We start from the raw sequence: 24,708 nt of genomic DNA, 5'->3' as shown, positions 1-24,708 counted from the left end.
TAAACACACCTTTACACAAGCTAAAACAGAACCTCTTAACACAGCAGCCAGGTCCTACCCTAAAGCATCATCTTCCTTCCCGTTTGACAGAAGAATTGGCACATGGACCTTTGAGACAAGGGAGAATAAAGGCATAAAACTGTCACCTACCTGCTTGGATCTGGGTTTTGTGTTAAGGCTATATATGCTTCACTGTTGTGTCCTAAATCCAAGTGATGTTTGAAGATGCAAGTCCTCAGAGTAGCCTGAAAACACCCAAACGCACAAACCAGCATGTTTCGAGTTACACAACTAAAAAGAAATGCCCACGTAAGCTCCCTGAAGAAACATCTTGATGCGGAAAGAGTGATCCGTACCTGGCTTCTCCAGTCATCAGCCGATTCCATGATAGCCAGGGTAGCCAACTGGATGACCAGCTCCGGTAAACCCACCATGTCCAACAAGCGCAGAACCTGGAGAAGACAACACTCTAGCGCTGGCTGCAGCAGTACCAAAAAACAGGTCGGGTTGGCAAGGGTTTGGTTTTTGTTTTGGTTTGCCTTTTTTAAGAGGTACTCCTGTCCCTGCTAACCATAAGAGCAGTCAAAAGATTTTGCCAATGTTTCTAAGCGATTAGACTGAAAAAGGAAAGATTTTGGAAAGTCACCAAGGTCTAAAACAAATCCCAGTGCAACGGGCCCAGGCTAGGGCTTTTCTGGAGGATTAATCTCTGCACATGTGAGTTTTCTCAAACATTTGAGTGCTGATGGTCACGGTAAACCCCTGCGACAGAGAAGTAGATGATTCTGTCCCTAAGCACACATGCAGAGAGAGACGTTCCCTCTCCAAGGGCGCCTGACAATTGTGTTTTTGGATTTTAAAATCAGGGAATCCCTTACAACGAGCCTGGGTCCAAGCTCACAGCCTGTCTGAATTACAGTATTATGCAAGAAGGAAGATCCTATCTCAATTTAAAGACATTAACTTTAATTTGCCTCAAAGCTTAATAACCTTCCCCTTAAGCAGCACCTTGCATCTAGCCTGGACATGTCTGGCTTCTGCCTCCAGCGGCTGGATCTCACCCTGCCTTTTTCTGCTGGATAACAAAAGTCCTCTGCTATTCAGAAGCTAATAGGTGGAAAGTACCTAGCTTTCACGCTGGAGTCACCCTGTCATCACCCCTCAAAGGAAAGTAAACAGACTATACTAAGATTTCACCTCCCAAAAAAGTATGTTTTCTGAGTCTCAAGTCATTTCCCCAAAAGCCAAGGACCAAGCAGGAATTCTCTCTCCAAGCAGTGCCCGCGTGGAACAACTCGGTGCCGATTCACTGGGTCAGGCTGGTGCACGCTGGGCTGGCTCAGCCGTACCTTGTTGTAGTACTGCAGGCGTGGAGTGGAGACCATCTCACCCTCCTCAGGTTGGATCAGCCTGTCCAAGAACTCTTCTCTTCCCACCTCGGACGCAGCTCGGCAGAAAGAATCCAAAGCCTAGAAGCAGAACAGAAAGCAGCTTGTGTGTGCCCTCCAAGCCTGCCATACCAGTGAGGGGACAGTGCTGCCCATTCCAGCTCCAGTATACGAGACCTGCTGGCCCCAAGCTAACGAGAACTTCCCCAGGAGCAGATCCCACTGTCCTCCTTCAATCCCATTCTTTGCCCAAAGGAGGCAGAGCTCGAGATGGAAGTTTCCTGACTTGGACTTGGCTGGCCCTACCTCCGCACTTCCACCCTCGCAAGAAAAAAGGTCCCAGACCACAGAGGGAGTCGAGGGCCTTACCTTGTGCCCTTCACCCATGACAAGGTAGCACCGGCCCATCATGAAGGAACAGGAGCCCATGTTCACGTGGCACCAGGGCTGCAGCAGGCGAATGTATTCCTACAGGAAAGGAGGAAGAGGAGTTTTGAGTCAGGTCAGCACTCGCTCGTCACCTGCAGGCACCCAGTATCAGAGGAAGATGGCTTGAGAGCAGCCCTGAGGAGAACTTGTGGGTGCTGGTGGACGAGAAGCTCAACATGAGCAGGAAACGTGCCCTTGCATCCCAGAAAGCAAACCGCATCCTGGGCAGCATGAAAAGAAGCATGGCCGGCAGGGCAAGGGGAGGGATTCTGCCCCTCTGCTCCGCTCTGGGGAGACCCCACCTGGGGGGGGGTCATGAAGATGATCAGAGGGCTGGAGCACCTCTGCTGTGAGGACAGGCTGAGATAGTTGGGGGGGTTCAGCCTGGAGAAGAGAAGGCTCTGAGAAGACCCCACAGCAGCCTTCCAGTACCTGACAGGGGCCCTACAGGAAGGATGGGGAGGGACCCTTTATTGGGGAGTGTAATGATAGGACGAGGGGTAATGGTTTTAAACTGAAAGAGGGGAGATTGAGATGAGGTATTGTGAAGAAATTCTTTGCTGTGAGGGGGGTGAGCCCCTGGCCCAGGTTGCCCAGAGAAGCTGTGGCTGCCCCATCCCTGGAGGGGTTCAAGGCCAGGTTGGACAGGGCTTGGAGCAACCTGGGCTGGTGGGAGGTGTCCCTGCCCAGGGCAGGGGGTGGCACTGGATGGTCTTCAAGGTCCCTTCCAACCCAAACCATTCCATGATTCCATGATTCTAAGAGTTCGGCCTCTAACACCAAAGCACTGTGTTGGTGGCCCCTTTAGCTGCAGTGCTCACACAAATCCCACTCTTCCAGCTCAAGGGCTGGTTTCCCCAGCCCCAAAGCTGGTGCACAGATGGGGAGACACCCCCCATGTTCTCCCAGGAAACAACCTGATATAAATACCCCAGTGTCTGTGCAAAGCACGTCAGAAACAGCACCCAATAGCCCCAAAAATCAGACACAGCGCTCTTTACAACCACTGCAATCCTGCTGGTGGGAACTGCACAGGAAACATTACCCTGACGTGCACGGAGCCTGAACGGGAGCCTGCATGTGTGAAGGCAGTGGGAGAACAGGCAAAGGAGGTGTTAGAAGAGCAGTAACTGCACAGCAGGGCAGGAGAGGGAGAGCAGCCAAGGAAGGCCACGGATTACAGCAACACACCGACAGGCACGGGGTGGAGTGCTGATGGCACCAAGGACACACCGCAAATAAAGACACAACACGGACGCCAGCCAGGGCGATACGACACAGCCTGGCGCCGTGCCTGCTGTCAGGATAATATAAGGGCTGCAAAGTGTCATCACCTATCAAGAAGCAACTAGGAGGCACGACAGAAACTCAAAAGTTGGCATCCCTCGTGCCTGGGAGAGCAGCGTACGCTCTTCGTACTTGAAGATGTAGAGACGTCCCTGGGACTCAGCAGGGAACAGGGAAGCTAGGACGCGGCGGTAAAGCCAAGGTCTCACTGGCTGACCTGCATCTTTGTGTGTGCATAAACCACCAGTGCGTAAATGTGCCTCACCTACCCCAACCACGGGTCCACCAACAGCCACGTGGCAATGCATCCTCTGAGCCTGGATTCACCGCTCAGATTAGGCAGCTACAACAGCTAAATCCCACCCCAGGCTTGCTCGACAGCTTGTCGCACAGAATAAGCAACACGGAGAGGTTTGGCCCTCATCCCAGGCCAGTGCTTTGGTCACTAGACCTTCTCTGCGCCCGCCCGCTACTCGCAGGGTGCTTCCTGTATCTCCACCCCTATTTGGGTCACCCTGCTCACGCTCCCAGCAAATCTGGTGTTAGCGCCTCGAGGTCAACGCACCGCACTTAATCCAAGTTTACGTGACCGACTGGGATCAGCGAGTGTAACAGAAGGTGGCAGGGAGGAGGAAGAGCCCGCTCCTGCGGAGATAAAAGTCTCTCCCATCTCCTCAGGCGGGACAAGCCAAGCGAAAGCAATGCAAGGAAATTCAAAGCACGCTCGCGCCACGAGAGTGCACATATGCCAGGAGGAAGAACGCTGCTGCCCAAACCGTCCTGGCATTTCCTGGCTCAAAAGCTCTGCAGATTTGACATTCTTCTCAGCAGCAACATGAACATAAAAGAAAGCAATTCAGCCCCCAGGTGTAAGGGACTGTGAGAATAAAAGGTTCTGCTAAGCGCAGGAAAAAACATCTCACTAATAACAGCCTGCCTAGCCCTGCACGCCTGAAGGACTGCCATGAGCCAGGGAATGAAACGCGTCACATGGCTCTGCAGACAAGAAACCGTGCGGTTCAGAACTGGAGCGCAAGCAGCTACAACTACCAAGGCCCTGAAGAGCACGGGAAGAGCCGGTGGAGAAATACAGCCGGTCGAAAATACCGCATTCTACGGAGACACCTGAAAAAAAGGAGTTCACTCGCCCCGTTACCAAGATGTTGGGGGCACAGCTGGGGATGGAAAGACAATGGCTGTTTCTTACACCATTTTTTTGTTAGCAAGGACATTTAAGAAATAGACGAGCCCTTCTGAAACTTCTATTGCTGGGTTGAAGACAGCTTTCTGAACCCCTGGTCCCACAGGCAATCTGTTTGCAATGGTACCGCAGAAAAGGCTACGGGTACATCAGCAGCTAACAAACTATTGCATTACGGCCTTGCTGTGATATTTAAACAAGCTCCGCAAAGACGTTTCTTGCGCACAGCATCACGCTGTCAGACAAGCCCTGGGAGGCTGAACTCCTCCACGAAAAGGGCATATAAGAATCCTGAGCGCTTATGCCTGGATTTTCTTGAAAACAGATGAAAGAGGAAATGACCATCTTAAATCATTCCCCAACAAACTCTCTGTGGCATTTTCTAGGTAGGAGATAACTAGCAAAAAGCCCTTCTCTTAGCAGAGGTGGACGCTACAGGGAACGAGAAGAAGATGGAAGATATTTGCTGCTTTCCAATTCGTTCACTGTGCTGACACTGCGATAGTTATGAGAGATTTCTAACAATTTTCCAAAAGAATCATCCCTTTCAGTCCATTCCATCTGCAGGACAAACTTCCAGCCCATCATCTCCAGAAGGGAGACATGGGAGCAGAGCGCTTGCGAAGATTAGCTCACGTGTAAGCTCAGAGAGCAGCAATTAGAGGAAGGCAGAAGGAACTCCAGCAACTGGAAAGACGATATTTTGGGGAGCTTTTCCTAAGCAGAGGTAGGGCAGCTGTGCACGGAGCTCGCGTTGCGTTACACCTCTGCATCGGCCAAAGCGCAGAGCTGCTACCAAAAGAAACCAAAGCGTGAAAAGAGAATTATTGTACTCAGTCCTGCTCTTCTTCCCCTTTCAGCTCCCATGATGAGATGGCGCAAAGCACTCACCTGCAGCTGGGTGTACTGACAGCTCCCCATCAGGCATTCCGGGAAGAGGAAGCCGGGATTGCTGGGCCATCTGAGCACAGGTTAAGGAAAAGAGGACAATCCAGTCCAGAGAGTTCGAAGAACTAGTCTGAAAGTCAGCATGGCTCTCGCGCTCAGTTTGTCGGGGGGAAAGGAGAGAAGATTAAGCTGCTCTTTATACAAGTCATTATTCTGTAATAAGATTTGTCCATACTAGAACAAAACCATTAGTACCTCTAATCCACAACTGCCCAAATCTTGTTACCCTCCCAAATCTCCCAGCATCGCACCTCGCCAAGTCAAGTTGCTAGAGCTCAGGGGCTTTAAGTCAAAAAAACTCAAATCCTTTATTGTGCACCTAAACGGGGTGGATTCTGTCAAATCTCAAAATGCCCGCAAATCCCATTAACACTAACAACAGTCACTTGTTCAGGAGACCCGTCTTTGAAATTTGGGGGTGGGGAAACATTGATTTTGGAACTGTGTGAGGCTCAGGGGCAGAGATGACCAACTTAGAGCCAACTCTGCAGCCTACCACCTTCACCCCTCTGCTCCCCAACCCTCCTCCCACACACCCACGGATGCTCCCGGCCTCAGGACCGGGACACGATACGCACGATTCACCCAAGGGCTCCAGCATTGCCATATGCCGTAGAGAAACCTCCCTCGGTTACAGCCCGGTGAGAGCCAGCACCCTGCGGCGGGTTTACAGCCAAGGATACAGAAGCGGCAGAAAGTCAGCGACTATTGCGGTAATGAGATGGGGCCAGTTCAAACTTGTTTCAGCCAAAGAGGCGTTCGGTTGCAAGAAGAGCCGAGATATGATGTGCTTTCTGGCCACTTCCTGAAAGAATAGCTCCACAATCGTTTGAGGGCCGGATACTGAAAATACAAGTTAAAGAAACACTGAGAAGAAGGGCCGCAGCAGACGTCCCAGGCTCTCCGCACCGTGCTGTGCTCATCAGCCCAAACATCACAGATTAAGGCAGAGCAAAACAATAGGCACGCTCAATACTCCAAACTTGTTGGTTTTGGATTTCTCTTGCTGTCTGCCTAAGTCAGAGGGAGTAGCAGGAGATCAAAGAGGCACACTCTGCAATGTTTATTAACCGCAACCCAATTATAACATGAAAAAAAAAAATAAATAAAAAAAGGGCTGCGCTCTCTCTCGAGTTGTGCTATTCACAACCCACCTGCAGCTTTCCAGCACGACCGAGTGTTTTGCAGGGCAGGGCTGAGGGAGGGAGTGCTGATTTGGCTATCTGGCTCTGCTGAAATGCCTCCCTCCTCATTCCAGCCCCCTGAGCAGTCCAGTCTCCCATTAGCTAACTGTTCTCAACGCCTCTTCCCCAGGCTGCCACCTCCTTTCTATCTCCCCTACGTTTCACATATTTTCCCCTGAAGCACAGCGGCCAAACAGGACTTTCCTCATGAGCGAGGCCAAGAACTAACCCACGACACTGGCACACACAAAGGATGTTTTCAATTTCGCTTTCAGGCGCTGACATTTACATGCAGGCAACTGCCTCCTGAACCGAGGACTCTCATTCAGGGAGAGTTCGGGCTCCAAAGATCGCAGCCTGCTTTTACAAAGAGCACAGATGCCCCAGGCCTGTCAGCAAGCGGAGGAAATTCTTCCCCAGCTCACAGCCCCTCACGCGTGGTGCCGCCGCCTGATCGTCACTGATTTTCTCAGCTCCCTCTGAAGCGTCTCAGCCTCGAAGCGCCACGCAGACTAGTTACAGCAGGCTCCTACCTGTGCATTTTCTCCCCTACCCCGCTCACCGCCTCCCTCCGTAACCGCTTCAAGGTACGCAGCCTCCTAATTAAAGTTGCTTTATGTTCTCCCCCACTAGGATTTCTCCCCCAAAACCGTAACCCAAAACGTAGGTCTTTGCAGCGAGACTTAAAAATGTGAACGAATTATCAGCTGCTATTTGCCCCCTGAGGTACTGCCTGTGAGCAACACTCGCATCTGAATTGCAAAAAGCCTTGGAAGCACAAGCGTGTTTTGGGGAAGTATTTTTACATTCTCTCACTTCCCTGAGCTGCTGTTCCTGCTCCCTGTGGGATGAAGGTTAGCGAGCGGGACAGACCTGCTCTCACCCACTACAGCCACTGGGAGCCAGAGGGGAGCTTGGCTGATATTGCCGGGGTCAGAATTAATAACGTTTGGCTGAGCGAGGCCTTTCCATCTTCCTCAGGCTGAGAATGAGCTCCACGTCTCTGGTCTGAGTCCAACGCTATGACATACTTTTGTTGTTGCTGTTTTTTGGTGGACAGCCTGACAAACATCTCCACATAAAGCAGGGTCATTCAACCACGCACTCTGTTAGCTCACTGCGTGAAGGATTTCCCTCGGGTGGCAGAGCCGCGGCGTGCCAGGGGTATAAATAACAGAAAGCGATGAACTGTGAACATCTTACCTAGTTTATGGGGTGTTAGAGCAGTTGTGTCTGCTAACTCCAACACAGAGAGATGCTGCAGATTAGATTCCCTAGAGAAGAAAAAGCCGTCAGTGAAGAGACAACAAAACGCCTCCTGCTTTAATTGCGCTCATTGTTCGACTCAAATGACTCCTACTGCCGAAAAAGGCAACAGTGCTCAGAACAGCGAGACCTCACACAGCAGAATTAGCACAAGGCAAAGAGTCAGCTCAAAACATGGAAGGAAAAAAAAAAAAAAAAAAACAAAAAAACAAAACCTAACCCTCCCCAGCACAACCTGACTCCTCGAGCGATACTCCCACAGCAACCACCAGCTTTTCATACCAGGAAGGGCATTTCAGGTGGATTTAGCAGGAACCTACAATCATTCCAAGACAGAATGGGCAGGGTAGAAACTTACAGCGTGTCGACAGGGACGTCCGACGCCAGGCACTGGCTTGCCCAACGGATCAGGTAGTAGGAGAGCAGCAGGGGAGAGGTGCGGTGCAGCAGGTCCTCCTGAGACTGGAAGAGCTGTCCCCCTCCCAAAACCATCTGCGAGCAAACCACAGAGGTCGGCTCACCGAGAGGCCAAACCCAGAGCAATGGCAGGACAAGGGCAAGCAGTGAGGTTTGTATTGGGCTCAGCTCGTCCCTCTTACTAATGCCAAGGTGTTCAATAGCCCAGCAGGTAACTCAGCCCACCCAGGGGACCAGCAGGACTCTTGCACGCACCAGAGTAACCCAGGCAGAAGTTACAGTGTCCCCTCAGGGCCAAGGGACGAGTTAACTATTCTGGTGGCCCAGACCCCATGGGGAAAGTTTAACGAAGCTATGTGCACACCGAGTGCTTCTCTAGCCTTCAAACACCAGCACCTGCTGATGCCAGGGCCAGCAGAAAGGTGCTTTTTGTCACTGAGCATGAAATCACGGCTCTGCTGCTGAGACCGTGGTAGGGCCAGCCCTGCTGCCCAGGCATCGCGTGCCTGTGTGCTCCAGCCAAGAGCGGCACAGGTAGGTGACGCAGGAAGAGAAGCAATTCACACTTGTGAAGGACACAAGCACGTCAAGGTGGCAAAGCAGCAGTTCCTCATCAAGCGAGCAGCAGGTCACACGCCTTGAGAGCGCCTGGCTCCAGAAGGGCACCTTGCAACGTGCTTTAAGTGCCCCCAGGCCAACCTTAACCAGGAAAAAGGGTATTTCTTTTCAACCAAGAAACTACTGCAGTAATGTTTCTAAGTAAATAATATTGGTTTAAACAAGGCTCCCCTTGTCTGGGGACTTGTTCCGCATCCCTGCATCCACCCAAACCATCAGCACCATCCCTCAATGCGGCCACACGGCCAACAGGATGGACCCAGGCCACCCCACCCCACGAGCACAAACACAGCTGCCATTGCAGTGGCTGTTTGCACTGGCTGGAGCAGCCTCCCGGAGGCTGAAACCACAGGCTCTGGTAAACACCATTGCCCTGACACAGAGGTGCTGCGCTGCCAGAGAACAAAGCTGCAATCGTGTGGTGTGGGAGGGACGGGGAAGAGATGGGAGGGAGAACTGTACGTGCTCAGGCAGCGTTGTTTCAGACGGGAGGCTGGAAACGATGCCCTCCTCCCACAAAGAGAGTTTTGCTTCCTGCTGCCTGGATGCTCAGCATGGAAAGAGGGAGTTAGGGTGTGAACGCAGCGCACCGCTGATTTGCTTAGGATGACAAAAGCGGCTGGAGGAGAGAACAGGGCTTGCCCAAGCCCGGGGCTAGTTCAAACAGCCTCCAGTGTTTTGTGGGAAGAGACAGAGCTCAGTCTGGCACCGGCACAGCCCCAGATCCAAAAGTTCAAAGAGCACAGCAGTGTCTTTAAGGGCTCTACTCACAGAATCTCCAAGCCGCAGCAACAGCTGTTGGAGGATCAACAGGTCCCGACAGATCAGGAAACGGATCGTGGCAATCTTACATACCCCCCAGCAAACCACACTGACAGCAGTGCCACTGCCGTACAGCTGGGTGAGGTTCAGGCGCATATTTAGATGATGAGCTGAAAGATAAAATGACCGAGATAAGGGGAGGAACGAGACCGACGAGAACACTTGCTGAGCCGCCACTTTCCCAGCCCAAATGCACGGCTCTAGAGCCTTCACCTCGTTCCATATCTGCATCTGTCTCGTAATCCATTTCTCGGATGAGCACTCCGATGGCATGGATAGGGTTTCTGATCTCCTGCAGTTTGCTGTGTATCTCCTCCATCACATTTTCCCTGCAAAGCGAAAGAGATAACAACAGTAATCAGCAACATGAGGTTTAAACTCAAGAGGGCTCCCTTTCCTCCCTTACTGATCCTCCCTGGAAGGGAGCGTATCTGATCAGCCTGGCCATTCTTGATGGGAATCCTCTTCTGGCTTGGAGTTTTATTACAGCGCCTGCAGGGACTGGTCTATTTATTCCACTCCCCCAGGCTACCAGGAAATAACAGTCAGATAGCTGGCATTCCATGAGGGAATGATTTCAGGAGGATAACACAGTAACCACATGGCTTGACCAAGGCTCTGACCTCTATCTTGTGTCTGCCGGCACTTGCTTTCCACACTGCAATGATCACCTACCAGGAATTTGTTTCTTTTCTGCTCCCTATCTCACATGAAAATCATCAACATTTCTTTTCTGGAGGGCCCCAGGCAACAGAAAGGGGGCTTCTGGAGAGAAGACCCTGCTAATGTCACCAATACCCACACTCCCCATCTCTGAGGGGACCTGGAAAAGCCTCCTGCAGTACAGGGAGAGCCTGAACACCCCAAAAGCGCTTTGATGCAAATCGAGGATGGCTCCAGGCAATCCCTGCTCCCGGCAGGGGGGCTGCTTGCAAAAACAGCTCCTTAAAACCATCTCCTTACGTGTCATTAGCTATCAAGTCCTCCAGGATCTGCTCTGCAGCCTTTTCTGGAGGCTGGAGGCGGGAGCAAGCCATTTCCATTATGAATGCCATTTCCATGGAAATTGATTCTCCGATCAGTCGAAGGCACTGGACAAGACAGACAACATCACGAGACATCTCCATATCTGCAATGAAAGAATCTAACTGTATATTTGCAAGAGATTTCAAAGCAAAGGTGGGAGGACCATTCAAAAACCAGTTAGTTCAGCTCCCGCCAGCAAACCACGAGCAGCAGATTGGTCTCAGTCCCGCATGCCAGACTGACCGTTCCCTGCTAACTACGAGGCCGAATTAAAACTTGGGAGCCGGCAAGGGAAAGATTTGGGCTTTATTATTTGGAAAATAAAAAAAATACTGAGGCATCAACAAAAAAACAATGAAATTCCCTCCAAGGGATTTTTCTCCAGCCATAGGTTGAGAGGAAGTAATTAGCGCAGTGGAAGAGCAAAAAGAAAAACCCCAGAGCAAACGGCTCAGGTAGCTCAGCTCTGCCAAGCAGAACCCGCTCGCGTTACAGCGGCTCCCGATTTGCGGCACTACCTCTCACCGCTGGGAGCGTTTTCACATTCTTAGAGGTGATCTGAAAACTCACTACTGAGAATTCAAATCACTGCTTTGCAATCCAATCCTTCACGTAGGCGTTGTTTTTTTTTTTTTTTTTTTAAATTAAGTCACATATTTTGAGAAGTTTGAAACAGACAGGGCAGGCACTGCGAGCCTCCCAAACCCAGCCCAGGCCTCCAGCTTTCCTTCCCTCAGAGCCAGAAATAGCTCAACCAAACGGATGACGATTCTTTTTTACAAAAATATAAAAATCACTCGAGCATGAAAGTGGAGCTTAGGTAACATTTTCCGTTGCCTTTTTCTTCTGAAACGTCATTCCACGGCCAGCAAAGCATAGAGGGCACTGTGGCGACAATACTAACGACAACTTTTGCGCGCGCTGGAATTTACTTCCCGGATAAAAGAATAGAACAGTCCCTCTCCACAGCTTACACAAAAAACATTTATACAACAACATTTCATTAAAAATTAAGTTTGCAGAACTGGGCAGCTGTGCCCAGGGTGCTCGGAGGATCACAAGTTTCCTTCTCTTCTGTAATATCTTTGAAGGGAGTTGTTTACTCCACCAGCAAGACAAAGAAATGGGGGAATTTTATGGAAAAGAACTACTTGCTCTGAGTCAGAGTCTTACAGCTCTCGACGGGGACGGCAAAGCTGAGCAAGCACCCAGCTGAGATAACGTTAAGCAGATTTCGTATGGGGCGGGGGGGGCATCACCCACACGAGGTGCTGCATCCCGCTCTCCCCACCAGCACTGGGGACCTGCCAGCACGTTATCGAGCTCCAACCTGGCAGATCTGTCCCACAGAGAGGGAGCACGAAGGCGGCACCAGTTAACTGCAGCCTACACAGGTAGTTTGTAAGGCCGGAAGGGCGAAGGATCCACCAATGCAGGTCCTTGTCACCGAGCAGCCTGAAATCTAAGATTCTTCCTTTTTAAGTCATTTGAAATGAATCAGGGCGGATTTGCAGCCTTAACACCATTTTCTAATTCCTGGTCTGAGCAGGATGGCAGGCTTCACAAAGTAAAACTCTCTACAAATGCCAAAATAAGAAAACTGCCTCCATGTAGATAATCATGGAGTCAGAAGCACTTCAAGAGGCCTCTACGGAAACTCCCACATCCCTCTGCCTAGAGCTTCCCTGACACGCAGCATTTCAGCCCCCAGCAACGAAAAGAGCTCCGTATCTCTCACTTACCGTCAAAGATGGCAGCGTCATCCTCAGTCAGGAGGTGCTCATTAGAGAGGAGATAGAGATGGTCCACCAAGGAGCAGGGCACGAGAAAAGACAGGGAGCCCTAGGAGAAAGGAGAGGAGAAAGCCCTTCTTTTCAGCTCCCCAAATCCACACCTCACACCTTCAGTTGGCCGCAGCGGCCAAAGAGCCACCTCTGCGCAAGCCTCACCTTCTTCAGCAGGCACACCATACTTGTGTAGGGGTTCAAGTGCAGGGCCAGCGGCCGTGAGAGAGCTTCTTGGTACTGAAGGCAGCAGGCATAGAACTTGGACCAGAATTCCACCTGCAGCTGCCAAAACTCCTCCGGCGAGCACTCGTATTCCGTCACGCTGCCCTGGAACTAGCAGGATCAAAACAAGACTTCAGAGGAATACAGGCAGCGAAGCAGAGGGAAAAACTGTGGCGTTCAGACTGCTGTCTTGCCTCTCATGACCTGTGTCACACCTTTACACGGTTATGGTTTAGAAACACCAACCGCGGTTTTCTTCTTCACTACTTTATTGTCAAAGTGCAAGTTTTTTCCTACAGCAGTGAGTCACACAGCAAACAGCACGGGGAACAAAGCCCAGAAGAACCGTTTCTATAAAACCTTAGTTAAAGAAGCACCAGTGACATCAAGAAAAAGGGCAGCACTACAGATCTCTCTAAAAACATCACACGTGATGATTGCTATAGAGGATATAAAACTGCCTTTTTCTTTTTTTGAGAACTTTCTAGCAATAGTCTAAGCAGTCTCTAGGATGAACCACAAACGGAAGGACTGCTGGTTTAGAGAATCAGGCATATCAGAGTAAAGTCTGGAGAAGCAGGACAAAATGGGGGAAATTCAGACCCAAAAGGACATCCAGTTGATCTTTCAGACAGGTCCCCAAGAAGATTGTCTCCTGGTGTCCAAAATGATGAGCAACATGATGAGCAACAGCTCTGCTTGGTGGTGGCCAGCACCCATGCGCAGGGAGCCAAGAACACTGGTCATGCAACACGTGCTGCCCAAAGCACACCCCATGCAAAGCGCACCCAGAGACAGCAGAACACCAAGAAAGAAGAAAGGAGTCCAAAAAAAAAAAAGAGAAGAGGGAATGGAAAAGCCAGGCAGGAAGGATGAAAATTTGTACTATTTTAAACAGTCACATAACTCCTTTGGAGAGAGAAAGGACAAAATAAGACCTGGAGTCTCTTTGCACCTCATTTAACTTCACCAAAGCACCACAATACTGCATACAAGGGGTGTAAGAAGAGAACATCGTGGGGGGAAAAAACCCCAAAACAACTCACCTCACTTTCTACAGCTAAGGTAACCTCTTTTTTTAACTCATCCCACGTCAGATCCATGTGTCTCTCCGTTCCTTGAGAAAAGATCTGAAAAGCAGCATGGTAAACTTTCAGTTTAAAGCAAGGGAGCTGCATCCCTGAGGCTTAAGCAGCACTGAGTGACATAAAGCAAATGGGAGAGCATCAGCCAGTGTTTTCTGGGATGAAATATTAAAAAACATGTTTGGCTGCTAAATGGGGGTTACATGGACGTAGAGCCAGCTTCCCTCTTCCTGCGGAAACGGAGAAAGGCTCCTGGCAGGCAGCGCCCTGGGATGTAAGGAGAGAAGTGCTGCAACACCATCACAGCAGCTCTCTTTTGTACCTTGCTATAGGGCTCCATAAGGTCACAGCATAAAGAATCAAAACAGTCAGTCTTGGAAAAGTTGGGCTTTTCCATTTTCCTGAAAAGGCACCACGTGTTGCCTTGCTCTGCCTTTAACAGTCCTAGAGGAGCCAGAACTGAGCAGATATATTCTGAGAAACAGCACCACAGTGGGCTGAGAGTATCTGTTTACCCGGCTAAAGCAGCAAGCGATGAAAAGCAAGCTCAGCAACCTGCTGTGCTACCTAAGGGGGAAAAAAAATAAAAATCTTTTGAAAACCACGTTCTGCCTCTTGCCATCAGCTGAAGTATGGCACAACAGCCGCTCACCTGCTTCAGCGACTACCGACAGGTTTACAAACTGTCAAATGCAAATCGATGCTCGCCAAGAGCTCCAAGGGATCCTGTTGCCTCACGCCTAAATGACCAGGAAGGAGAAGCTGCACAGAGCGCACACCAAATACCCCCTCACCAACCTGCAAAGCCTTCTGGATCGCAGCATTTGTGAACCGGCCAGGCATGAAGAGATACTCCAGGTAGGTTTCCTGCAAAGAGAACAAGACAGCAATTTAAGGAAACACATGCGTCAGGAGGAGAGCATTTAAGATACTGCTCCTGGTGCTTCCTCCCATTCTCAAGCTCATCCCCTGGATCTGTATTGCCTTCCAGCTTCAGTTCACGCCCACACCCTGCTCCGACCTCTTCCCTTCCAACCCCTTGGCAGTTCCCGTGATGGAACACAGCTTCCCAAACACTCCAGATCTTGTTAATTCACATGTCTTGTCTCGAGGCTCTCTCTTGACTGACTGGAAATTCTCCTCATCCCTCAACTTCTGGTTTCATAACCACACTCAACACTTTAATGCTGTACTAAGAGAGGCTAAGGCTCGTCCCCTTTAATTTGGAGTAATCTTAAGACTGTATCAATACGATTTGTACACCTGAACTGTCTTAATGTTCTCCTAGGCAGAGAAGCTTCATTAATTCTTGCTGCTATTTCATAGGCGGCTCACCCTGGGGTCCTGATCGTGTCGAACCGTCACTTCCTCTTCAGGCAGCGGCTGCACAAAGACCTGGTTCCACTGGCCTGCGACATTTCTGGGAGAAAAATAAAACAAGAATCAGCTCTGCATTGCAATGCTCCAACACAGCGCGTCCAGGAGCAGCCACCTGAACCAAACCTGTCACTTCCACCAGCCAGCATAGACTTTACAGTCCTTTGGACCTGGCAACAGGAGCTCTGACTAGTGACAAGTGACAGATTTAGCCAGGAGAGCTTAAATGTGGCATCCTCAGCCCTGAGCTGACAGAACAGGTTGGATTCCTTAATTTATATCAACATTCTCCCCATCACACACACTCATCAAGCAACTCTCAGGCTGACCAGTAGATTCTTTGCCTAAACATGCAAACTCACAGCATTTTTTACCAGGAATTTAACTCCCTGGTCCGGTTACGCACCAAGCCTGCCCTCTTTATAAAGACGGGGCCGATGCTTTCATATCACTGGTCTCCTCAAAACACCTTTCTTGGAAAAAACCAGCCGGTTTTGTTTGGAAGCAGCTGTCGGTGAAGTACAGCCCTCCCTCCGACACACTCACAGCAGACTCCACTCCCAGCAAGCCTGCCGCCTGGCTTTTTACATTTTTCACATTCCTGCAGCTGAACTGTAGCTTTATTATAAAGCAGAACCCCAAAAAATAAAAAATCCATGTAATCTGTGCTGCAGGAAGATACACCACAATAGGAAGAACCAGGTACCGGCACATCTCCACACACTTCAATCAGCAAAGCAGGACAGGAGAAGAGTTGAGGAGCTCGTTGGGTGCTTTTAATGAGCAGCATGTGGAGCTGCTCCTGCAGTTACCCCTGCGCAAAGGCTACCAACGCCATTCAGTGCGGAAACTCACTGCTCAAAGTTGATGTATTTCACAACGGTTTGGTTGTCTTCATTGTGCCACAGCGCCCAGATCTCAGCCGAGGTTAAGGCAAAGTCAACAAGAGTCTCCTAGGAGAGAGGGCGCACATATTTATCTTCTTATCACAAACTCAAGTACAGCAGAGATGTGTGTAGTTAACAACAGCAAGACATTCCCTCCTATCATTTAACCACATTTCGGAAACAATTCTTTATTCACAGTTAAATCCCCAAGTCTGGGCACTCTGATCTCTAGGGAAGAACCCTCCCTCTCGTCTTGTTGCCTCCTGGGGGAGCCGGGCCCCAGCGCTCACCTGCGAGGAGAAGAGGGAGGAAATGTGGTCAAGGCTGTAGCGGTTGCTCTCGGTGCTCACCAGCTGGAAGACACAGAACTGAAAAACACATCTCGTAAGTTATTTGCTACAAAGGACAGCTACGCCAATAACCAGCACGTCGTGGGGCAGATCACCTCTCCGGTCCCTCTCCTTGCCTGACGCTACAGCCTGAGAGCAGGAGGGCCAAGCTGAGGACCGCCAGCCACGGATGGACCCCGCCAACCTGACCCTCTGCGCCACGTACTGACATCACCGATGTCAGCCTTCCCATCGAGGACACTCGTCTCTGCCTGAACCTGAAGGATTCCTAGTTGCTTTTTGAAAGACTAAACCAGAAAAACGGTAAAAACACCACTGCTGAGCACTGCTAATGACAACATGACGCGGGCAAGTAAGGAGAGTAGAGTGGAAAAGCCCCGAATCCTCAGGCCACTTGTCACAAACCAAGCTCTGCATGTTCTTACCACAGCAGAGCACTAGCGGGACAGCAGAAGTCACAATACGCGCTTCTAGTCCATATGTGAATCCCCTGGAGAACGGAGAGGGTAAGCTGTCCAACAGATGAGACTACTCTGTGCCGTCATTCCCGTCCTGCTAAATTTATTATTCACCACAAGAAGCAGTAGTTCTACAGAAGTCAACATTTGGCAACGCAGCGATGCATCCGCACGCTCCCAGGAGCCCAACATAAACATACTATCAGTGTTTCCATGCTTTTAGCTCCTTTCAGACCTTTCCTTTTCCCACGGCACATACGTGCTTTTGAGATCCTACCAGAACAGGAGGTGAACAAGTACTCGCAGCTCAGCTTATTCACACAGGGAGTTCCACTCCCAAGGCAAGAGCACATGTATCTTGTAGTGCTTTGAGAATAAAAATGTTTGTTTATTCAGAAAGTACTGCCCTCTCCAGAGGGTCAAACGCGAAACTTTTCCCTATTTCTTGCCTTACAGACCCAAATCCAAGGAGGAACAACATATTTTCCGTGCGGCCCAAGAAAGAAGCATTCACAGGGAGGAAGCCCCGTCACTCCGTACCTGCCCTCGCTTAGGTGCGTGCATGTACACGCCGAGGTAAAGCCCCAGGGACTGGGAGAAGGCCAGTCGCAGGCGGTGCCCAGTCCCAGCTGCAAGCCGCAGGTCCCTGCTGACCGGCATGAACTCCAGCAGGTCAGCAACCATCAGGCACATTTGATCCTAGGCAAAAGAAAGGAATCAGGAAAATAGCATAAGGAAGAATTGGGACTGAGAAACTGCACTTCTCCCTCACCCTTCCCCTTCTGGCCAGTCTGCCCAGATCTTCCCCTAAAGGATGCAAGTAAAGCATCCACGCGTGTACCTGAACCACTGTTTCGTTTTCCTCGTCTCACCTGTGCCCTCTCGCACCGAGCACATGGGCTTTTGGAGCCCAGGCATGTACGATGAACCTTCCCCTCGCTCCCATAACACACGCACACATTCCAGCGCAGATGAGCCGTGAAAGCAGTTGTGCTGGTCGATTAGCTTTGGCACTGATATTTGGAGCAAGTGGCATGCAGCGAGGAGAGGCTTTTATTAACTTCTTGTTGACAAGAAGCCATGTTACAAAGACACTCTTATTTACCGCTAAAGCAGTAGAAAATCCATTTGGTGCGCCTCCTCGGCCCTTGAAGCGCTCCTGCCTGCCTTCCTAAATGCTCCAGTATGTTTGCAAATCACTTAATACTGCCTCTTACCCTGCGCACAAGGCTTTGCCGTAGAGAAAACCCACCCGCTTTCCACAGCTACAAACACACGCCACGACAGTTCTACGAATTGCCCTGAATCCCAGCGTGGAGAAGTTGCAGCGACAATTTAACAGCAGATCAAATCTATGCCAACCACCCAGCCTTCGTTCCTTAAGGCTCAGACTATCACGGTGATCTAAGACACTGCTGCCCCGAATCCAGGCCTCGCTCACCTTATAGGACCACATCCGAAGTTTATGGTCCTGGCAGAGAGCGAAGAGAAAGGCATCGTGATCTAGACAGTGAACAGAGAGGCTGATAGGCAGGTCCGATGGGCCGCAGTCACCTCTGAAAATACACAGTTTATTTCAACAGCTTAAAAGAAAATCAAGGCTAGTTCATAGAATCAAGACACAGGGTGTTTAAAAACAATCACACTGTGTTTAAAAAAAAAATAAGTGATGTGAGACCAGGAGGAGAGAGCAGGGTTTCAGGACTGGGGGGGTCAGCATCCAAGGCGCAGAGGAGCCCACGACACCAGGAACACCCTGTTCTTCACCCAGTTCAGCAGAGCCAAAGCACATCCCCGCTTTCCCCAGCCTAGCGCTTGCAGAACGCGGGCAAAGGATCCAGAAGGAAGCAGGGATCCAACCAGCCCCAAGCTCATGGTCAAAGCCATTCAGGGCATCAGGGAACTCGCTTTCATTTCCAAACAACAGGGCCTAGAATTTGGTTGCGTGCTCTAAGGTATCGTAGTGATTACAGTCCACCACTGAGCCCAGCCTGCACGCAGAGCGTCTGTGTCATCCACATGTAACCTCTGCCGGTCAGGAAGAAGCCTGACATTTCAAGAACAAGAACATACAACTGTTGTAATCCTTAATCTGCGCTGGCTGCCAGCCATATCCTGGGCAAATCCTTGGAGGCCAATTACTAGCTATAACATATTCGCAGACACAGACACACACAAAATCAGCAGGGCTTCATTAAGATGAACTAATCCAGCGTTCGAGTCCCAACTTCCGTACTGTGATAGGTCCTGTGACCCAGTTAACTTTTTTTGGCAGAGTATTTATAGATGCTGACTTGCCTGTCTTTGACTGCAGCTAGAAACTCCAGGTGAGGGAATCGAAAAGACAAAATTAGTCCCACTTAATCGTCACCAGACACTTACCTGATGGCAGTTGGCATCCAACCAGTAAGGAAACGCTGCATCACTGAGCTCTGTTTCAATTCCACAACTGAAACCGTTCCTTTCAAAATAAAAGCGATGTTAAGAGACATATTGAGCACTCGTTAACAAAATATTTACTGCCACCAGCAAGGGGCTTCACAGGCATGATGTAAAAGAGCTTTTGTACACGTGTGGAGTGAATTTGTATGACCAAAAATCAAACTCAAGTGAAGTTCAAAGCTAGGAGAGGGGATGCCATGCTGAGACGGATGCGAGGAGGAAGCCTGTTCCCGCTCCTTACCAGGCACGTCGGGAGGAGGCAGCTTAAGGACGAAGATCCCTCCCGCAGCAGAGGGCAGAGCGAAGAGAGCCTCCCCCTCGCTGCTCAGCCACGCTGCGGAGGCGACAGAATTAGACGCCAGGCCTGGCATGCTGGGAATCACGTAGTAGTTGGAAGGATCTCTGAAGTTGATTTTGCCAATATCTGTAAACACGGACTGCATTTGGCTCTCTGTTATCAGCTCCTGGAGGAGGGAAACGGCAGAGAGTACAAATCGTGAGCACACATACACAAGGCAGAGAAAAAACAACCAGACACCTGTGGAATAGCAACTGGGATGCTGCTACTTGATAAAAAGGATTTTTTCGATAAGAACTCTCATCACCACCACTCCCGTTTCCCTTACTGCTAACCCACGACCACTGCTCTTTATGAGGAGATACGAAAGGGATTTCAAAACCTGCGACTTCCCAGCAGAACGCTCGCTTGCTCTCTCCCACATATACTGTAACACCCCCAAAGGAATCCCACAGTCCATCAGCTGCTTCGAGACAGCTCATAGCAAAATGCTGGTAACGAGTCCTGCGAAGAGCAGCTCTGCAATAGCACAGTGTCATCCCTTGGGAAAGCAGTCTGGAACTCTAAAAGCAAGAGATAAGCTCTTCAAGAGAGGAAAGGGACCTGACGAGACACACCAGAAGCAGACATGAGAGGAAAAAGTCACAGCAAATTGGTAAATACAATGTAAATTTTGCAAGAGATCCCTCTTAATGAAATAAAAAGATTCTATTCCTTGCTGCGTACGGGGGGCAAGTTACAAACACAGCCAGGCCTCCCTCTGAAGCACTCAGTCCCAACCTCCAAAGGGTACTTTGTCCCCATTGTCACAAGGCCAGGCTTCAGGACCACCGGCAGAGACACCTCCAACCTCCGGGCCTCATTTCATGTTATATCACCAAATTTCATCGAAATCAGCACCCTATTCACAAATCTGAAACACCCTCACAGCTTTGGGCCAAACACTGTAAGTCTGATGCCTACGCCCTCTGCTTCCCCAGCACGTGGTCTGAGTACATTCAGTTCCCAAGTCAGAGATTTCCAGCTTGCTTTTCCTATCCAACAGCTTTTTCCAGTAGTTTTCACTTCCACATAGAGAACTACCTCGCACTGATGAGCACAGCTGCTGTACCGGGTCAAAAAATGGAGGACTTGGGAGTTTAGCAGTTTGTAACATCTATAAAGAAATTTAACTACAAAAGTTTGGAGATTAAGAAACTAAATTGCAGAGTTTTCCACAAAGCTCAGGAGAGCCTGACAGGCGCCAGCTCCATGCCTCCAGAAACACCAGAAGGTTCCAGCCCAGGATGCAAATCCCCACCAGAGCGCTATGAAACGGATCAGTTGTGGTGCACTGGCCCAGCTGGCAGGTAATTATAATTACCACCAGCTGTGGGCCCCAGCAGGCCACAGGAAAATAAGAGCAGGAAAAACTTGTGGGTCAACATAAAGATGGTTTAATAAGTGAAGGAAAGAGGAAGAAGAAAATAAAACCAAGCGATGCCAAGGAAAACCTTCACGACCTCCTCCAAGCAGCCTGATGCCCAGCCAAGCGTCGAACAATGGTCACCTGCCCCAGTCCCCTCCCCTCTGTCACTGAACACAGGGTCACAGTGCAGGAATTGTCACCTCCCCTCCCTGTCCTGGCTGTGTGTCCCCCCAGCCTCCTGCCCACCACAGCCAGCTCGTTTGGGGCCAGAGTGAGAAAGGGAGAAGCCTCCGATGCTGTGCATACACTGCTCAGTGACAGCTCAAGCAGCAGTGTGTCCCCAACTCTGCTTTAGTAACAAATCCGCCACACAGCGCCATGTGAGTGCCTGCAAAGAAAAACAGCTCCATCCCAGCCAAAACCAGCGTACAGTCTGTTCGGCATGGAAAAAAATCCAGCGCAACGGGAAAGGGCTCAGGAAAAGCTGAGCTTGATACCCATCAGCAGCTCCCCTCCAGTGTTTCTACAGGCAGCCCATGCGACACAGGCACAATAGTGGGGACAGGGTTTGTGTAAAGCCCTACAACAGGGCAGTGTTATAAGTTAATCCCGGAGGACAGCAAAGCAGCACAGGCCTGCTCGATCACTGCCTCCCAAGTGGGATAGGGGAAGAGGAAAGGAAGAATAAAAGCCACAAAACTTGGGTGTCAAGATAAAGAAATAAAATAATTGCTTAATAAGTGAAGGACAAGCAGAAGAAGAGAGAACAAAACAAGAAGGGACACACATGCTGGACAGACTGACACTCAGACAGTTCCTGAACAAAAGATGGCTAAACCCCCCCAAACCCCCTTTTTTTCCCCTCTTTATTGATGAGCACAATATTACACAGCAAGGAACATCTCTTTGGTTAGATCAGGATGTCTGCCCGGTTGTGTTCCATCCCAAACCGCTGCACACCCCCAAATCTATTCATGGGGGGGCAGAGTAAGAAACCAAGAAGGCCTTGAGGCTGCACAAACACCACCCAGCAAAAGCTAAATTACTAACGCGTTATCAACACTATTTTGATCACAAAACCAAAAGAGGGCACCACACAAGCCAGTATAATGAAAAGTAACTCTGTCCCCACCAAAATTTACTCTATCGTGGCCAAAATCAACCATGACCTGGACAAAACCGACCCTGTCCCGGCCAAAAGCAGTAGAGATGGGAAACAGCACTTTGTGCCCATGCTGAGAAGCACACCAAAGCCTTTGCTACTTTGCAATGCAGTTAGCAGCTTCGCTGAGGGCTCCCAATGGGCAAGACCGAGGCAGGCGGCCAACACAGGCAGGGAGCAGGTACTCACACTGCGGTACATGCGGGCGGGATGCGGCAGGAGCAGGCGATGGACAGTCTGCCCGGTGATCAGCAGGACAACCAAGTGGTTCTGCACTTCGCAGAGGTGCACGCCGCCCGGGAGAAACGGGCAGCCCTGGATGCGGAGGCGTACAGCATTGTTCAGCAGGTTGACGTCCAGGGATTCCTCCACCAGCTCCACCGTGTCTCCTGATGTGGTCCTGAGGGAAATAACCAGGGGAAATGTATGAGGACAGTGGGGAGGAAGGCAAGCCTAAGCAGTGGGGTATCAACCATTGAATCATAGAATTGCCTGGATTGGAAGTGACCTTTCAGATCATCGAGTCCAACCATCAACCCAACACTACCAAAAACGATCACTATACCACATCCCTAAGCACCATGTCTACCTGTCTTCTAAATCCCTCCAAGGATGATGCCTCAACCACTTCCCTGGGCAGCCTGTTTCAATGCTTAATAACCCTTTCACTGTAAGAATTTTTCCCTAATATCCATACTAAACCTCGCCTGGCGCAACTTGAGGCTGTTTCCTCTTGTCCTATCACCTCTTCCTTGGGAGAAGAGACGGACCCCCCCTGGCTACCCGCTCCTTTCAGAGAGCTGTAGAGAGTGAGAAGGTCTCCCCTCAGCCTCCTCTTCTCCAGGCTGAACACCCCCAGCTCCCTCAGCCGCTCCTCATAAGACTTATTCTCCAGACCCCCCACCAGCTCCGCTGCCCTAAATGAAGGCCTGCCCCCGGGCCCGCACTCACCACCGCACGAAGCGGTTCCTGGTGGCGGCGGCGAGCTGCGCGCTCTCCTGATAGCAGAAACCACCTGCGCTGTCCCCGTAGCGACCGGCGGGGAGGGGTGCCGTCCCCGGCGGGCTAAAAACCACCTCCCGAAGGCGTCGCGGTGGGCCCCGGGCCGCCGCGTTCAGCTCCAGGCAGCTGCGTTCCGTCAGGGCCGCCGCCATCTTGCCGCCCGGCCTTCCCGCCTCGGCCGGCGCGGGGCGTCACGGGAAGGGAGGCGCGAGGGGGTCGACGGGGAGGGGAGGGGCGGGGCCGGGAGAGCGTTACGGCGCCCCCTGGCGGGCGGGCGGGGGGGGCAGGAGGCGGGGAGGGGGGATATGGGGGAGATATGAGGGAAAGAGGGGAAGGGGAGTGGGCCTGGGGGGGGGGGGTTATGGGAAGAGGGGTGTCTGGGGAGGGGGATGTGGGAAGAGGGGGTTCTGGGGAGAGGGTCTGGGGAAGGGGGATGTGGGGGAGATGTGGGGGGAAGAGGGGAAGGGGAGTGGGCCTGGGGGGGGTTATGGGAAGAGGGGAGTCTGGGGAGGGGGTCTGGGGAGGGGGATGTGGGGAGAGGGGCATCTGGGGAGGGGGTCTGGGCGGGTTTGTGGGAAGAGGGGGGTCTGGGGAGAGGGTCTGGGGAAGGGGGATGTGGGGGAGATGTGGGGGGAAGAGGGGAAGGGGAGTGGGCCTGGGGGGGGGTTATGGGAAGAGGGGAGTCTGGGGAGGGGGTCTGGGGAGGGGGATGTGGGGAGAGGGGAGTCTGGGGAGGGGGTCTGGGGAGGGGGTCTGGGGAGGGGGATGTGGGGAGAGGGGCATCTGGGGAGGGGGTCTGGGCGGGTTTGTGGGAAGAGGGGGGTCTGGGGAGAGGGTCTGGGGAGGGGGGATGTGGGGGAGATATGGGGGGAAGAGGGGAAGGGGAGTGGGCCTGGGGGGGGGTTATGGGAAGAGGGGAGTCTGGGGAGGGGGTTTGGGGAGAGGGGGGTTAGGGGAGAGGGTCTGGGGAGGGGGATATGGGCGGAGAGGGGAAGTGGACGGGGGTCTGGGGAGGGGGATATGGGGGGAAGAGGGTCTGGGGAGGGGGTCTGGGGGGTTTTATGGGAAGAGAGGGGTCTGGGGAGAGGGATGGGGGAGAGGGGGGTCCGGGGAGGAGGTTTGGGGAGGGGGATGTGGGGGGAGAGGGGAATGGGAGGGGGTTTTGGGAGGAGGATGTGGGGAGAGAGGTGTCTGGGAAGGGGATATGGGGAGTAGGGGATCAAGGGAGAGGGTCTGGGGGGGGATATGGGGGGAAGAGGGGAAGGAGAGAGGGTCTGGGGGGGTTTATGGGAAGAGGGGGGTCTGGGCAGAGGCTTTGGGGAGGGGGATATGGGGAGAAAGGGTTTGGGGAGGGGGTCTGGGGGTGGAGGTTGGGGGTAGGATCTTAAGGGAGAGGATATGGGGAGAGAGGTGGGGGGGGGCACCAGACAGGCTGTGCCCCCCTAAAGGCAGCACCCACCGCCCCGGGGCTCACCGGGTGCTGCCGCCCGCGCTGCTGGCTGCCGCAGCCAGACATGCCACCTTCCCACGCCCCGTGCTGCCGGCACCCGCCATGTCCCCCCGGCACCCCCGGCTCCCCCCACGCCTCGGCTCGGCAAGGGATCCGGCACAGCCATGACCTTGGGGACAGCACGGCATGTGCCA

General features: G+C 51.7%; 1 protein-coding gene across 3 annotated transcripts in view; it reads right to left on the bottom strand.

The window, feature by feature from the left end:
* Nucleotides 1-23,243, bottom strand: part of NUP160 (nucleoporin 160) — a 30,673-nt gene extending 7,430 nt beyond the window's left edge. For all 3 annotated transcript variants that reach the window (XR_012586932.1, XM_074586479.1, XM_074586480.1), the window contains exons 1-24: nt 23,014-23,243; nt 22,252-22,462; nt 19,436-19,658; nt 19,135-19,213; nt 18,194-18,308; nt 17,293-17,451; nt 16,235-16,312; nt 15,913-16,010; nt 15,016-15,100; nt 14,479-14,547; nt 13,642-13,725; nt 12,536-12,706; nt 12,329-12,428; nt 10,524-10,689; nt 9,774-9,889; nt 9,510-9,670; nt 8,062-8,195; nt 7,641-7,711; nt 5,937-6,096; nt 5,197-5,266; nt 1,758-1,856; nt 1,350-1,469; nt 357-452; nt 151-245 (exon numbers count right to left, since the gene is read on the bottom strand). Coding sequence is in view for 2 of the 3 variants with exons in the window: in XM_074586479.1 (XP_074442580.1) it covers nt 151-245; nt 357-452; nt 1,350-1,469; nt 1,758-1,856; nt 5,197-5,266; nt 5,937-6,096; nt 7,641-7,711; nt 8,062-8,195; nt 9,510-9,670; nt 9,774-9,889; nt 10,524-10,689; nt 12,329-12,428; nt 12,536-12,706; nt 13,642-13,725; nt 14,479-14,547; nt 15,016-15,100; nt 15,913-16,010; nt 16,235-16,312; nt 17,293-17,451; nt 18,194-18,308; nt 19,135-19,213; nt 19,436-19,658; nt 22,252-22,462; nt 23,014-23,216 (2,963 nt within the window). In the remaining variant the exon portion in view is untranslated. The remainder of the gene's footprint in view (nt 1-150; nt 246-356; nt 453-1,349; nt 1,470-1,757; nt 1,857-5,196; nt 5,267-5,936; nt 6,097-7,640; nt 7,712-8,061; nt 8,196-9,509; nt 9,671-9,773; nt 9,890-10,523; nt 10,690-12,328; nt 12,429-12,535; nt 12,707-13,641; nt 13,726-14,478; nt 14,548-15,015; nt 15,101-15,912; nt 16,011-16,234; nt 16,313-17,292; nt 17,452-18,193; nt 18,309-19,134; nt 19,214-19,435; nt 19,659-22,251; nt 22,463-23,013) is intronic.
* Between the last annotated feature and the right edge of the window lie 1,465 nt (nt 23,244-24,708).

This window comes from Larus michahellis, chromosome 4 (assembly GCF_964199755.1).
Source record: "Larus michahellis chromosome 4, bLarMic1.1, whole genome shotgun sequence".
Taxonomy (NCBI): Eukaryota; Metazoa; Chordata; class Aves; order Charadriiformes; family Laridae; genus Larus; species Larus michahellis.
The sequence above is the reverse complement of the archived record's forward strand: the minus strand, read 5'-3'. Positions and strand labels throughout refer to the sequence as shown.